The sequence below is a fragment of the Cryptotermes secundus genome, unplaced genomic scaffold, assembly GCF_002891405.2.
Source record: "Cryptotermes secundus unplaced genomic scaffold, Csec_1.0 scaffold414, whole genome shotgun sequence".
In the NCBI taxonomy this organism is placed as follows: domain Eukaryota; kingdom Metazoa; phylum Arthropoda; class Insecta; order Blattodea; family Kalotermitidae; genus Cryptotermes; species Cryptotermes secundus.
In genome coordinates, this window is record NW_019743151.1 from 510,350 (window position 1) to 525,454 (window position 15,105).

At 43.1% G+C, this 15,105-nt stretch overlaps 1 protein-coding gene across 1 annotated transcript in view; it reads left to right on the forward strand.

Annotated features, from left to right (window-relative positions):
- Positions 1–15,105, forward strand: part of LOC111873849 (E3 ubiquitin-protein ligase AMFR) — an 80,717-nt gene that overhangs the window by 49,963 nt on the left and 15,649 nt on the right. Inside the window, exons 6-7 of the mRNA XM_023868880.2 lie at positions 2,414–2,601; positions 13,416–13,534. Of these exons, the coding sequence (XP_023724648.1) occupies positions 2,414–2,601; positions 13,416–13,534 (307 nt within the window). The remainder of the gene's footprint in view (positions 1–2,413; positions 2,602–13,415; positions 13,535–15,105) is intronic.

The following is a 15,105-nucleotide window of genomic DNA, read 5'->3' on the forward strand; positions in this document are numbered from 1 at the left end:
ACCTGTGATTTCCCCAAAGCATCATCATTAAAGGCTTGCCGAAGCATCCCAACAGTCTCGGCTGCAGTTTTCCCTAACAGAAAGCAAAATTTCATGCACACTCTTTGTTCCTTCTGGTCGGCCATCTCACTAATCGCCAAAGGGTTGAAACAGGAACGCACACAACAGAGCACCACAGACAAACCACTTAACTCAGACTGATGCCAGCTCACTAACAGGCGCGGGAGACCCCCAGCTAACACCACCTAGCAGCACAACTCGTAACTACAAAGCATGCGCGCGCAACAGGTCGGTTCCGGTTATTTTTGGGTCCCCCTTCGTATAGAGATACTGTGTAAACTGTGTTCAGAACAAGTCTTCTAGATGAAAGCACATAGGAACCCAGCATTTTACCACCAGCTGCTCATTTCCTGACTAAAATGTTCTGTGTATTTCATTCCTCATGTGTGCTATATGTCCTTTCTGGCTTTAATAACCTAAATCAGGGATGCCTAACATCAATCTACTAAAAGCCTGCTTTGTGCCCTACATAACCTATGTCCTGCATTATTAAAATAAATGTTTTCCCGATATATCAGTACAAATATCTGCCCTACAGTGATCAGATCTATGAAGTACAGATAAGGAATTGAACCCATACATTTCAAAAACATTTATTGAATTAAAATCAGCTGCTGAGGGTCTGATAAATTTTTATTATTCCATATGATACTAATAATACTGCTCATGCAAATTCCAGGACTTTCTTAGTTATTTATTAGGTGTCATATGAAATCAATTGAAGAATTACACAGCATATTATCAAACGTAAATATATTTCATAAAGATTTTTTACCAAGATTGGCTGCCTTTTTTAATGAAGAGGAAAACATTAATATTAGGAACAGTAAGTAAATAGGGCACAAGTGGATATAAAAGATAGAACATGTGATATTTGAACCTGGAAAAAAACATTTATTTCTCGACATGTCCTCCAACATTTATACACTTGTCCTATCACTTTACCAGCGCGTCGAAACCTGCAGCGTAGAAGTCTTCTGACTTGTCTCAGCTACTTGTCCACCTCCGTTTCAACCTCTTCATCATCAGTGAAATATTTGCCACTACGGCGTTTTTTTAGCAGACAAAACAAATGGAAGTAACTAGGGGCCAATTCTGGGCTCTAAGGCAGATGTTCAAGAAGTTCCCACTTTAGTTCTTGAATTCTCTCCTGGGTTGCTGGAGCTCTACGGGTCTGGCATTGTGATGATGAAGCAGTACCCCTCTTGCCAGTTGGCCTGGAGGTTTTCTGCAAATTACATCCTGTAGCATCAACAGAACTTCATAGTACAAAGCAGAATTCACATTTTCACCACACTTCTGAAAATGGGCTAACAGTACTCTCTGAGAGTCCCAGAAGATGGCAAGAATAACCTTCCCAGCTGATGGCATAATCTTAGGCTTTTTGGTTGAAAGAAAACTGGGCTGTTTCCATTGCATTGAAGCATGTTTTGATTTAGGTTGATAGTGCTGAACCCATGATTGATCTCCAGTAATAATCCTGTTAAGCATATCTTCTCCTTCATCTGCTTACTGTAAGAGATGTTGGAAGGACAGACCCATTAGTTTAATTTTGTCTCCATCCATCAGTTCTCTGGGCACCCACCATATGCACACTTTCTGAAACTTCATTGAAACTTCATACAAATGATCTTGCATTATGCTGTATGCTAAACCATTGGAACATCCTAGTGCAGTTGCTACACTGTCTATCGTTATCCTGCTGTAAGCTCGAATCTGCTCTTCCACCCAATGCACAGTTGATTTGTTACAGTCTCAACAGGGCGACCTGGTTGGGCATCATCTGCGACTTTCTAACGTCCTTGAAAGAAATTTCTCGATCTGGTTGTGAACCGCTTTATGCGACAAACACTTCTCACTGAATACAGGAAACACATAAATATTCTCTGCATTGCAACCTTTTGCCCACAAAATACACATAACAGAACGTTGCTCTTCGCCATTTTGACTATTGAAAGTAACCTCTTAGCATGCACATGCATGTCTGCTCCCGAGACCATCACAGAGCTGGACTGTGCTGCTGCCTAGTGATATACATAGAAAACCTGTCCATTACAGTTGTTTTACTTCCATTTGTGCCCTATTTAGTGACTCTCCCTCATATTTTGGGGAGTTGTAGGACACTCTTATGGGGAGCACAGAACCAATTGGTAAGCTGCATATGGCATGCATTTTGCCATCTGGGTGTCCCTGAACTTAATATCAGGTAAAGTATGCAATTTTTAGGTCTCTGTTGTGTAATTTTCTGCACCCCCAGTCTGAGATCTCCCTTATAGTGAGAGACCCACACCCAAAATAACATTTTTATTTATTTTATGTCTAGATTTATTAATGATAGCAATTATTGTTGCAGTTCATGTTTGCAGTCTTGGTTGGAGCAAGACACATCATGTCCTACTTGTAGAATGGTTCTGAGTATTCAGAGTCCGGCAGGTTTGGGAGCAGCAAATCATCTGGATCACAATCTTCTGGCTGGAGAGAACCAAGTGGACAACCAAACTACAAATCGCAGACCACCTAATCATTTCTTCCATTTTGATGGTAATTCCCCACGACTGACAGTCATATATTTACTTGAAGAAAGCAGTCTTCTGGGATGTGGCACCATGTAGATGTGGTGTTAACCGACGTTTCGGAGGAACGTATCGCCTCCATCTTCAGGGTAGAAGGAAAAATAAAATCTGCAAGCAAAGAGACTGTGAGAACCGGTACAAGCAGACTGGTGTTGGAAATAAACTCAGTTATGTGAGAGCAGTGAAGGAAGGGGGGGGAGTCTGCGTGGGAAATCAGTGGAGTGGGAGGGGTGAAGGGGCTTGGTCAGAAGCAGGGTTTGTATATGATATTGTGTTGGGGCGGGGGGGAGAAAGGCAAGGTTAAAGTGAGGGCACTAACCCTTAAGCTGGGGGGTNAGCTGTGTATATTTCCAACACCAGTCTGCTTTTACCGGTTCTCACGGTCTCTTTGGTTGCGGATTTCTTATATTTTTCCTTCTACCCTGAAGATGGAGGTGATATGTTCCCCGAAACGTCTTTTAACACCACATCTACATGGTGCCAAATACCAGAAAACTGCTTTCTTCATAGTCACTGCCGTGAAAACCTCAAATCTTTTATATTTACTTATTTATATTTAGAAATAGTGTTTTTTAATTATTTTTGCATACTTTGTGCATCTTGAGTATCATTTGTTTGTTGTTTCTATAATGTAGAAATAACTTCTTGAAATTACCGTGATGCAGCCAGTATGGCATATAATGAGGATTTCACTATATCAACAAAGCCATTACAGTCATCCATTTCTTAACATTACGAAAATTGAAAATTGTTGCATAAAACAAGGGCTTCTTTTTCCTGCACCTTCTTCATAAGTACTTTCCATTGTTTTCCTAACATTTGCACCAACTGTACTTGCAGTTTTGCTTCTAAAGTTATCTAAAGTTTATCTCCTGTTAACCCATCCTCTCTTTCCTCCCCTTGTCTAGGAGAAAGTTCTCATTCCAGAATCACAGGGCAGCTTTTTCCCCACAAAGCTATAACCACTGAGAAATGTACATCACCATGATATCCTCTGAATTTCTGCTTCAATCCGGTAGCTTGTTTCATTGTTTTTTATGTGCTTGGCTTATTTACTGAGGCACTGTGCAGTCTATTCCCTTATCTGTCAGACAGGTTTCATTTTCACCTGAGCTTCCATTGCCATTGGACAAAGACATCACAGAATTCCACTGTGTAGCATACATATAATTAAGGTTTTGTCCCCCATCAAATGGGGCATATTTTAGCATAGTTGGTTGAGGCACTGTGCTTCAAGCTGGAAGGTCGTGGGTTCAATTCCTGATGAGGTCACTGCATTTTTCAATTCACCTAATCCTTCCAGCCACACTATGGCCCTGGGGTCAGCTCAGCCTCTAACGGAAATGACTACCAATAATATTCCTGGGGATAAAAGGCATCCAGTGCTTAAGGCTAACCTCACCACCACCACCACCTCCTCCACCACCACCACCTCAAAGAGGATGTGTCTGGAGAATGGGCAGCACAATTATCTACAAAGAGGAGGATTTTCTTGCCTAGTGCGCCAAATGATGCATCAAGAGCATGCAGAAAGTCTCTGAAAATCTCCAATGTCATCCATGCATTTGAGCTGGCATGGTAGGTCACAGGTAGCTTCTTTACATTTTTTAAACACCGTGGTTTCATGGACCTTCCAATAATGATGGGTGTTTGTTTGTCTGAGCCATCACTCTTTGTGCACAGTAGCACCGTAAGTTGCTCCTTCACAGCTTTTCCTCCATGGCAGGTCTCTCATTTCAATGTCAGCGTTTGGTCTGGCAGGCAGTTGAAAAATAGGCCTGTTTCATCTACATTATAGATGTTACGTGGCTTTGGTGTCCACAGCAGCACTCTCCCCAGCCATTTTCTTAAATACCAGGAACTGGCGTTCCTTGAAGTGGGAGATGCAACCACTTGAAGCTGAAATGTTCTCAATCCACATTTTTGCAACTATTTTTAAGATTTCTCCTGTAGGATGGCCCCATTCATAGGTATGCCTGATGCTTGGGCCTGCTGGTACCAGGCAAAGAGGACATTTTCCAGCTTGCTGTAAGTCATCTCCTTGCCCATCTTCCTCTTCTTGGCTGATGTACCACACTTATCAGCCTGCTCTCAGATCTCCCTTTTCTTCCCAATAATTGAATTTAGGGTTGTTGATGGCAGGCCTAGTCACTTGACTACATCAGTCCTCTTCTGTAATGGATTTTTCTCCACCTCTTCTGTGATGTGCAGTCATTCTTCTAAAGCCCGAACTTGTTTCACAGGAAACGCTATGTGGGAGAAATTTGTTTTAAAGATAACAGTGATGCTAACACTAACATGAAGCACTGTAGAGGCTCAAACACATGTGATTAACTGTGTACTCAGCTAGTCAAAAGGGCGAATTGAAATGATTCACACTAACATACAGCAAAGATTTTCCAGCTGGACCAGGCTCTCGCTAGCCCCCCTTCCCATCCAGCTCATTGTGTGGTAGGTAAGACACTCTCAAGGTCGCATAGCTAGTAGTACAGAGCCAAAACTGTAACTTGCTACATCATGTTCCAGAAACATCAGCTACTGTTACTACTACTGATGCGTACTAACATTTGTTTGTGTGGTATTGCTCTTTCTTAAAAATGATCAATCCAGGATTAACGTTTTTCAGCACCAAAAATTCTGACCAATGGATGTGGGAAAATGATAAATCAAAGAACCATTGATGCAGGTTTTGTTTCCATAGTTTAAATAGGATTTGTTCAGGGACCACAGAAATTGAATGATGGATTTGGGAAAGCGATACGTCTGGGAATGATAGCTCAAGGTTTCACTGTATATCAAACTGCTGCACAGCAGAAGTCAAGTATAATGAATGAATGAATGAATGAATGAATGAATGAATGAGGGGTAGGCCTTCTCGGCCCTTGCACCGCGAACTCAGCGGTGCATTGTGCTTCCCCTTTTTTAATTATTCCCTCAGCAACCCCGCACTTCAGATGAAGCGCAGGATTTTGGATGTGGGGGTGTCAAAATGGTCACTTGGTTCCATAAAGTATTGACCCAAGTGACGCAGTCTTAAATAAGCTAAAGCCTCACATTCACACAGGATGTGTGTGGCTGTTTCATTTTCTGTCTGACACCTCTCACAAGTGGGACTGTCACTTAGTCCCAGTTTGAACAGGTGTCCTTTGAGGTGACAGTGTCCTGTAAGTAGTCCTACCACCCATCGTAGCTGGTTCTGGTTTAGCTTCAAGAGTTCCTTTGCTCTTTTAGTGGAAGGTCCTCGTATGAGTCCCTTTGCTTGCCTGAGTCCAGTTAAGGATCCCCAGTATTTCTTATGTTTTATGTTAGTCCAGTCCCTGATTGCCTGTTTGGCAACTCCTAGAGAGATGCCACAGGCTGGTTCAGGTCCTATGAACAGATGTTCAGCTTCAGTTTTAGCTAATTGGTCTGCTGCTTCATTTCCAGCAATACCCTCATGCCCTGGCACCCATACCAGTTGTACCCTGTTATGTTTGGCCAGTTCCATGAGGGTTTGGTGGCAATCCCAGATCAATTTTGAATTGATCTGGTGTTTGTCAAGCACTTTAAGTGCAGCTTGGCTGTCAGATAGAATGTAGATGTTCCTATTTCTATAGTTCCTATCTAAATTCTCCATAATACATGCCTTAATGGCATATACTTCTGCCTGGAATACTGTCGTGTACTGCCCAAGGCTGAAACTAAGTTTCTGCCTCGTGCCATGGTAGTACACACCAGCTCCAGTGCCCTTATTTGTCTTGGAACCATCTGTATACCAGATCAGTTCCCCTTTTCTATCAGGCCGAAACCCGTCTTCCCATTCACTCCTGTCAGGAAATCTGACTGTGAAGGGTTTTTCATATACATGTCTCAGTATCATTTTGTCAGACCCCATTTGTAGTATGGCTTCTTTTTTCGTGTCCTGAGTTATGTATGCATGGCCAAAACCATCGGATCCAGGTTTCCATTGTCCACTGCACTGGAGACAGTAAATTCCTGCCCTGGCCTCTTGCATCCAACTGTACATGCAGTGGGGGGAGTCCAAGGAGTATCTCCAGTGCAGCTGTTGGAGATGTTCGAAATGTTCCTGTGATACCTAAGCAAGCCAGCCTTTGCAATATGCTAAGTTCTGTCTTGCTTGTCTTGAGTTTAACTCTGGTCCACCAAACTGTGGCACCATAAGTAATTATGGGTCTAGCAACCGCAGTGTATATCCAATGTATAACGTGTTGCTGCAGTCCCCAAGTTTTACCAAACATGCTTCTGCATGTCCAAAACGCCTTATAGGCTTTGTTAATGACTTTGTCCAGCTGCTTTTTCCATGTCAGTCCCTTGTCTAATTCTAGACCAAGGTACTTGACATCGCGGGAGAGCTGGATTGTCTTATTGAAGAGAGTGGGTCCCTTAAGACCCTTTATATTTCTCTTCCTAGTAAACGGTATAATTACCATCTTGTTGGGGTTGATGGAAAGACCTGTTGTTTCACACCATCGTTGGACCATGTACAGAGCTGTTTGAAGATGCTCTGATACGGTCGAAAGGAATTTTCCATTTATGAGGATTGCTATGTCATCAGTATATCCTACTGTATAATACGCATCATCATTTAAGTCCACACAGGAGATTGTCGATGACCAGGCTCCACAGCAGAGGCGAAAGTACGCCCCCCTGCGGACATCCCCTAGACGTGGACACCCCCAGGGTTTCTCCCGATAATGTAGCAGCTGTGGTTCTGCTTTCCAGCATAGCATTGATCCATCTGTATATTGCAGGCTCTATGCCATGCCTTCCAGCAGCCTGTTTGATTATATCAAATGAGGTTCTATCAAAAGCTCCCTCTATATCAAGGAATGCTCCTAAGGCAATATCCTTGTGTTCAATCGCACTTTCTATGCGTGTTGCCACATTGTGTAGTGCACTTTCGGTGGATTTATCTGTTTGGTAGGCATGTTGGTTTTGGTGTAGAGGATATGTCCTCAATACCCCGTCCCTGATATGCCTATCCATAAGTTTCTCCATTGTTTTCAAAAGGAAAGATGACAGGCTGATAGAACGATAAGCCTTAGCATTGGTATAATCAAGTTTCCCGGGCTTTGGAATAAACGTCACATTAACCTGCCTCCAGGCTGTGGGGATGAAACCATATGCCAAGCAGGCTCTATATATGCGACATAGGTGTGGAACTAAAAGTTCCGCCCCATGCCACAAAAGTGCCGGTACAATTCCATCTGTTCCCACTGATTTAAATGGTCTAAAAGTGTTCAGTGCCCATCTTATTTTTGATTGATTAATTATGACTTTGGCCAGGTTCAAGTCTACCCTGTTCATCTTGCTTTGGTAAGTGTCCAGGTTTTGCTGACCCTGCCCATTGTCCAAATTGTCAATCAATTTTGAATCAGGAAAGTGAACTCTGAATAATTCATTCAGCGTCTCCCTTCCTGTTTAAGTATACTGTCCATTAGGCAGCTAAATTGTGCTGACCTTTTTGGTCGCCTGTTTTGCCATGATTCTCATGAATCTGGCACCGCCTGGTACATCATTGATCTCCTGGCAGTGTCTCCTCCATGAGGATTGCTTGGCTTTCCTTATTTCTTTGTTGTAACAGGTAAGGGCTTCCTTGTAGGTGTCCCACTGCCTTGTTCTTTTAGCTGTATTGAACAACCTTGTTTTGATCCTAAGCCCACTCAGCTGTTTATTCCACCAAGGCATTCTCCTTGGTCCCCGAGTGGTCTTAGCCGGACAATTCTGATTAACGGACGAGATAACAGCCCATTGCAACTGGTCAGCGGACCAATCAGCATCCTTTATTGTGCGTATATTATGCGAGATGGTCTCTAGATTTACCTTTAGGTCGTCTTTGTAAGACTCCCAATTGGTTCTCTTAGGATTCCTATAAGTAGCTTGATCTACTGTAATATTACTTATTTTAAAGCATGTACTACTCTCTCCAAAAAGTATCCAACCTTGGGCCGGGAAAACAAAGTTCTGTATCCGGGTGCTTACAATACCTAATCCCCTTCAAAGTTGGCCCCTTGTGACTCTAAACACTTAGCCCAGCGGTCCTTCCATCACTGGAAGCAATTCTGGAAGGCTTCTTTTGGAATGGCGTGCAGCTGCACCGTCGCATTCTGTATGATGTCCTCGCGGCTGTCAAAACGGCAGCCTTTTAGCCATATCTTCAATCTCGGGAACAACCAGAAATCAAGGAGCCATGTCAGGAGAGTAGGGAGCCTGGCGAACCTGCGGAATGCCGTGCTTGGCCAGGAAACCCTGGATCAGGTGCGATGAATAAGCTGGGGCGTTGTCATGATGCAGCTGCCACTTGTGTGCGTCCCACAGCTCCGGTCTCTTGCGCCGAACTGCATCACAAAGATGGTGGAGGACTTCTTAGTAGTACTCCTTATTGACAGTTTGACCTAGTGGTACGTACTCATGATGCACAACACCCCAGTAATCGAAAAAAACAGTCAGTATCAACTTCATATTGCTCCGAGCCTGTCGTGCTCTTTTGGGCCTCGGGGATGTTGGGTGCTTCCATTGTGATGCCTGGACCTTGGTTTCCGGGTCATATCCATACACCCACGACTCGTTACCAGTGATCACAGTCTTCAGGAACTCAGGATCCCTGTTGGCGCACTCCAGCATGTCCTGTGCGACCTCAAGGTGGAGTTGCTGCTACTCTGGCGAAAGCAGCTTGGGCACAAATTTTGCCGCCACTCTTCGCATGCCCAAATCCTCAGTTAAAATTGTGTTTGCTGAACTTCTGCTAATCCCAACCTCATCAGGAACTTCACAGATGGCCAAACGACGATCCTCCATGATCAGTGTCGGCACTTTTTCAATGACATCAGCATTTCAGGTTGTTGACGGTCTCCCAGAACGCTGCTCACTGTCCGCCGACATACGGCCATGTTTAAAGCAGTTGAACCACTCTTTAATTTGAGTGACCCCCATTGCATCATCGCTGAAAGCCTGCTGAATTTTGCGAATTGTTTCCGCTTGAGTACCCCAAGTTTCTGACAAAACTTAATGGAGTATCACTGCTCCAAGCATTCTGTCATCTTGAGCGAAACGAGAATGCGACGAACATGTGTTACACCACTTCACTATCTGGCAGCCACAGACGCATCTGGCAGTGTTGCAAGTCAGCAAAAAATCACACATGTGCAATGAAAGTCCCTTCTACCACTACGCTCAGTTCCCCACCCCTTTGGCCATTACTTACAGTGGAAAAAAATAAAGTCGGATACTTTTTGGACATACGGTATATCTGTGATCCGATAGGGACGGCTCATCAGATACATGCCAGTTACTTACCAGGTTTCCTATGTCGTTTGTCCCTAGTGTCAAACCAGTAACCTCCTTCCTATTGCAAACCACAAAGGTAGGTTCGTTACCATGGTTTAGAATATTCAGGTTTTAACTCACCAGAAATTCCATAAGGCTCTCTCCCCTTGGGTTAGTGCCGGTGCTCCCCCACAAGATGTGGTGCGCGTTGGCATCACACCCAATGATAAGTTGCTTTTCCTGCTACAACAGTAGTCTATGATGTCGATGTCCCTCATTTCCTTACTTGGTGATGGTTCATCCAAGTCGTATGGAAGGTAGACTGAAGCAACAATCAGCTCCTTGCTGCCTTCTCGATATGGGTATGTTATCCTTACCGCTTTTGTATCCCTAGAACAGAGTTCCAGCAAAGGCAAGGCATTAACACGATTCCTGATATAAACACAAGATTGTGCATCATTACTGGGTACAACAGAGTAGACTGTTCCCTCTGTATTAGTTAAGCCCCTTATTTGACCCTTGTATATCGAAGGTTCCTGAATAAGTGCTATATCTGGCCTACCCTCAGCTAGCTGTTGGCACAGAGCTGCCGTGGCAGCTTTGCTGTGGTGTAGGTTGATCTGAAGAAATTTCATGATCTCTTCAAATTGAGGAGGGGTCAATTTCCATCTTATGTCCCTCTCTGTTCTCGGACTGGGTTCCATGTGAAGGGGTCCCCTGATCCGTTTTGCTTTGGTCATCCAGGGGGCTGGGTACTTCATCCCCTTCCTCCTCAGAGACCGGGTTGGAAGATACAGTGTCTGTCACGGGTTCTACCCAGTGCTGAACTTCAGGATCATCCAGCACCTTAACAGTCCCCTGTGAGAGTCCTGTAAATATTTTGTAACCGGTCCTCTGTATAATAGTATGGGAGTCCTGGTCTATGAATAAGATGAGCCTTTGGCTTTTCGATTCAGATTGCTTGTCTAGTACCTTCCAGTTCTCTGTATGAAGTCCCAGATTAAGGTCTGCAATCCATTTCAGCAGCTCTTCCTGGTTTTGGTCAATTTTGTCCCTAGTCTGGAGAGCTGCTTTAACAGGCTTAGGCAGGTTCCTGGCATCACTAGCCTTCATCCTGGTCCCTGATTTGAGCCTGTGGTTGTCAGTGGCTTTGATGAGCCATTGACCAGACTGTTGGTCAGCACATATATAGATAAGTGCACCTCCCAACAGTCTGTAGGATTTCAGGTTTGGTAGTTCTTCCTTTGGAGTCCTACGTAACACCTCGTCCAATGCTTCCAGAATGGAATTTTGGTCGTTTTCCGTAAGCTTATCCTCAGGGTAAGTTTCCTTGAAGATAGCTACCTTTATATTGGTCAGAGCCTCCTTGTAAGTCCCTGGTCCTTTACAGTCCCTGGGCTTTTTCAGAGTTCTGGCCGTTTCTGTAGGTGTACTGCCCTCCGACCTTGGCCTCTTAAAGGTGCTGGTGGGGGTTTCTCCCTGCTTGGACGAGCTTGCATTTCCTAATTGCTCCCAGTTCCTGCTTTGCTTGTCTCAGCTTTTGCCTTTTTTAACTTCCGTATAGCGCATCCAGACAAGGCTTTCTTCGTGAGACGGGGTCCACCTACTCCAGAGCCTAGGTGTCCCAGTCTTTCCCCTGCTGCAGGTATGTCAGAAGTACTGGCTCTCTGCAGTGGTGTGTCAGTACTAATGACCCCCAAGAGAGTAGTTTTTAGTTTTGCCTCTGACAAGTTTTGAATCACTGGTTCATCCTTGCCTTTGGCTGAAATTTCAACAGCAGGTTCGCTGGTTGCATCTGGGCCCCTTAATGGTTCACCAGCGCTTCCAGCCCCCTGCTGAAGCATCTCTCGTAGGGATCCCCTTGAGGGGGGGCTCCCTCTTCAGTATAAGGTCCTTGTGACTGGTTTTTGATTTGGTTCGTTTTTTTCATTTCGGTCCCACGAGTAATGGGGATTTAAAGGTCACCACTCGCAGAGCCCCATGTGGGTGGAAGGCATAAATACAATGGGGTGCTGCCTGCTGCCCCGAGGGGATCGTTCGTGACACTGGCCAATAACCACCCCAGTGCCATGCAGCCTTTGGCATGAATGCCTCACACCTTGGCTTAGGAGGTTGGTCCTTCAAAAATATAACCCTCACAAGCCTCCAGGACCAAGAGTGCATGTTCGGGGGGAGAGGGGTACTAATTGTCATGAGGTTGCAACCAGGGCATCCTACATGAGATTATCGCCCCTGGAGGTTGCTTCAAAGCTCCCCCATTCCCGCCCCTCCACATGGGTTGGTCAAACCATTTTAGAGTGTTGAGCCCTAAGGCTTGCGTCACCTTATCGGTACTCTAGGGAGACAACTCAAATAGCCGTAGTTACCCCCATAGGAGTGCTCTCCCGCATTCGTCCCAGGTACATCATAATGAAACCCAAGAGTCATTATGCCACCGTGTGGGAGGCTCTGGTCAAATAGCCATTGCCCTTTATCGAAACTAGGCCGCCAGCCCCGGAAGCTCATGCTAATGCAGACTCCCAAGACTGTCGTTGCCCAGCAGGACCACGAGGAGGTGTTCCAAAGCTGTGTCTCAACGCATCCCTGGTCTATGATACGTCCCCACCAAAGACACAGCCACCCTGCCAAATCAAGTATAAATATAGGTGTTGCAGGTGACTGTTTGAGATGTGATTATATGCAAATAGCAACAACAACTGCAAGCATAATAACAGTAATAATGTCATTGTAGTAACAGACAACCAGTTATGTAAGGAAGAAGTAAAGTTAACTCCCCAGATGTCATTCATATGAAATACATATTATCCAGTGAATATGTCCAACATAATTATGTCACAGTGACAACCATTATCCAGTCAATATGTCCGACATAATTATGTCACAGTGACAACTATTATTACAAATTATAACAAAATAACCATCAGAAACACTAATATAATTATAATTAGTTCAATGTGTTTTGAAAAATGTCTTCATCAGATGTTTCACACATAATTGACTGTGAAAATTACTAATTGTCGTATTTTCTGTCAGTGTGTACTAGGTTTTAATGTGTGTAAAACTAATATAGTCTTTAAAAGCTATTTTCTCAATTATATGTCCATTGTAGTTGTTTTCCTCTTAGCGAACTTGTAGTACTTTAGTCTATAGAGTCTGCAGATTAATCCCTCAGACAGCAACAGAGTATAAACACATCAAGCAAGGAGTGCTCTAAAAATAAATTGTCAAATATAGTGGAGATATATTGTAGAAAAATAACGATTCATTGTTTTGTAACAAATAATGAACAGTTAATAGTTGTACGTATTATTAATGTGTGGAATATCATATGATAAAAATTTGCTGAAAGACAATGTATTGATGATAAATAGGTTCATATGATGCCTGTTCTACTAATTGCATGGAAAAACACCATAGCATGATAATACAAATTATCACAGATCTTTAGATGATTTTTGCAAGAAAAATAGCTTTAATCCCTGGGTGTGTTTGTGACTTTGAATTTTTTAATTTTAGGTTCTCGCTATGTATCATGGCTGCCGAGCTTCTCAGTGGAAGTAACACACACACAATTATTGCGATCTGATCAACCTCAGCCAGCTCAAACCTCACAGCTGGATGCAATGGCTAGACAGGTTAGCAGGGCTATTTGAAGTGTATGTGCTCACATTATCTGAGATTGAGGTATAGAGAACACGCTTCAGTTTGAACTACAGGTATATCTTGATGTGGAATGTCATTGTGTTTCTGCAAACTGCTTTCTAACAGCGAAATGCATGTATTGAAGATTTTTTTCCACAAACTTTGTATTAAAATGGGGGTTATGTTCCTATATCAGTATTTTTAGCGATAAACATGATGATCATGGCTTGTTTATTTTATACAGGGTGTTTCACGACTTTAGGGCATAACTGCAGGAGGTGATTTCCTAGGTCTTTGTGATCAAAAAAGTTCATATAAACATGTGTCCGATTTTGGATGGTTACGGAGTTATGACCGTTTTTTCATTCCCATACACACCCTCGTGTGAACTGTGTCTGTCAGCTGGCGGGTCGCTATTTTTAGCCAGCTGCAGCCAGAGCGTTCTCGTTATCTTGACACTTGAGATGTACCTAAGGCAGGGACGGTTGGTATGTCTGGCACGGTTCACAACTGAGCGGTAGCCTGTGTTCCGGCCGGCGGTGGCATTTTGGAAAATCAGCTTTAAGCACCAATAAATTCAAATTAAAGGTAATTTCACGAAGTTAACTTTACATTCATACTTTAAATGTATAATGTATTATGCTGGTTTATGATTTTGTTCCGTTTATTGTCAGTAATCATTACCTTCTCTTCTGAGTTTAAAATGGTCATAACTCTGTAACTGTCCAAAATCAGACACATGTTTATATGAACTCTTTTGATCACAAAGGCCTAGGAAATCACGTCCTGCAGTTATGCCCTAAAGTCGTGAAACACCCTGTATATATATTTAGAGCTGTCCCCTTTATGGAGGGTAGTGGGGTTAATCACTTAGTCTGTATGACTATATGAGAGCAGTATTTATGCATATTTAAGTTTTACTGAAGCAAGGATAAAAAAATCTGTGCTAGACATTGCAGATAAATTTCTCATGTACACTTTTGGGCTGCTAGAGAGTATGTCATTACTATCCTGAAGATATCACCCATGCAGTTTTATTTTGGTCTTCATAAATGACTGAAATTTAATCAAAATTGTTAAGGTGTTTTTGACAAAATCACAATTTTATATTTGTGGGGGCCCATGTGAAGGGCCCCAGTTTTTGGAGCTAGAATGTTTGTGTTCACTGGGCACTGATCTGTGATGGATAAACTCGTAAATGCCAAATGTGAATAAAATCTCTCTTCAGGCTTTTTTTTAACCCTTTGACGCGGTAATTTAAATTCCGCGGCTGCGTCTCCTGCGGTAATATATTCAGCCGGCCATTTAAATTTTGCTCGAAAATGATTTATTCATCATTGTTCTTAAATTCTATGAGATAGGAACATGAAACTTTCACTAAAATGATCTTAAAAGGTGGTTTTATAACCTTACCTTATAATATGAGCGCCCTTTATATCTTCAATGGAAGCAGGTTTTTTAGTATTTGAGCAGTGAATGGTACGCCTTGAAGCATGAAACTTTCACTAAAATGATCTTAAAAGATGGTTTTTATAACCTTACCTTATAATATGAGCGCCCTGTA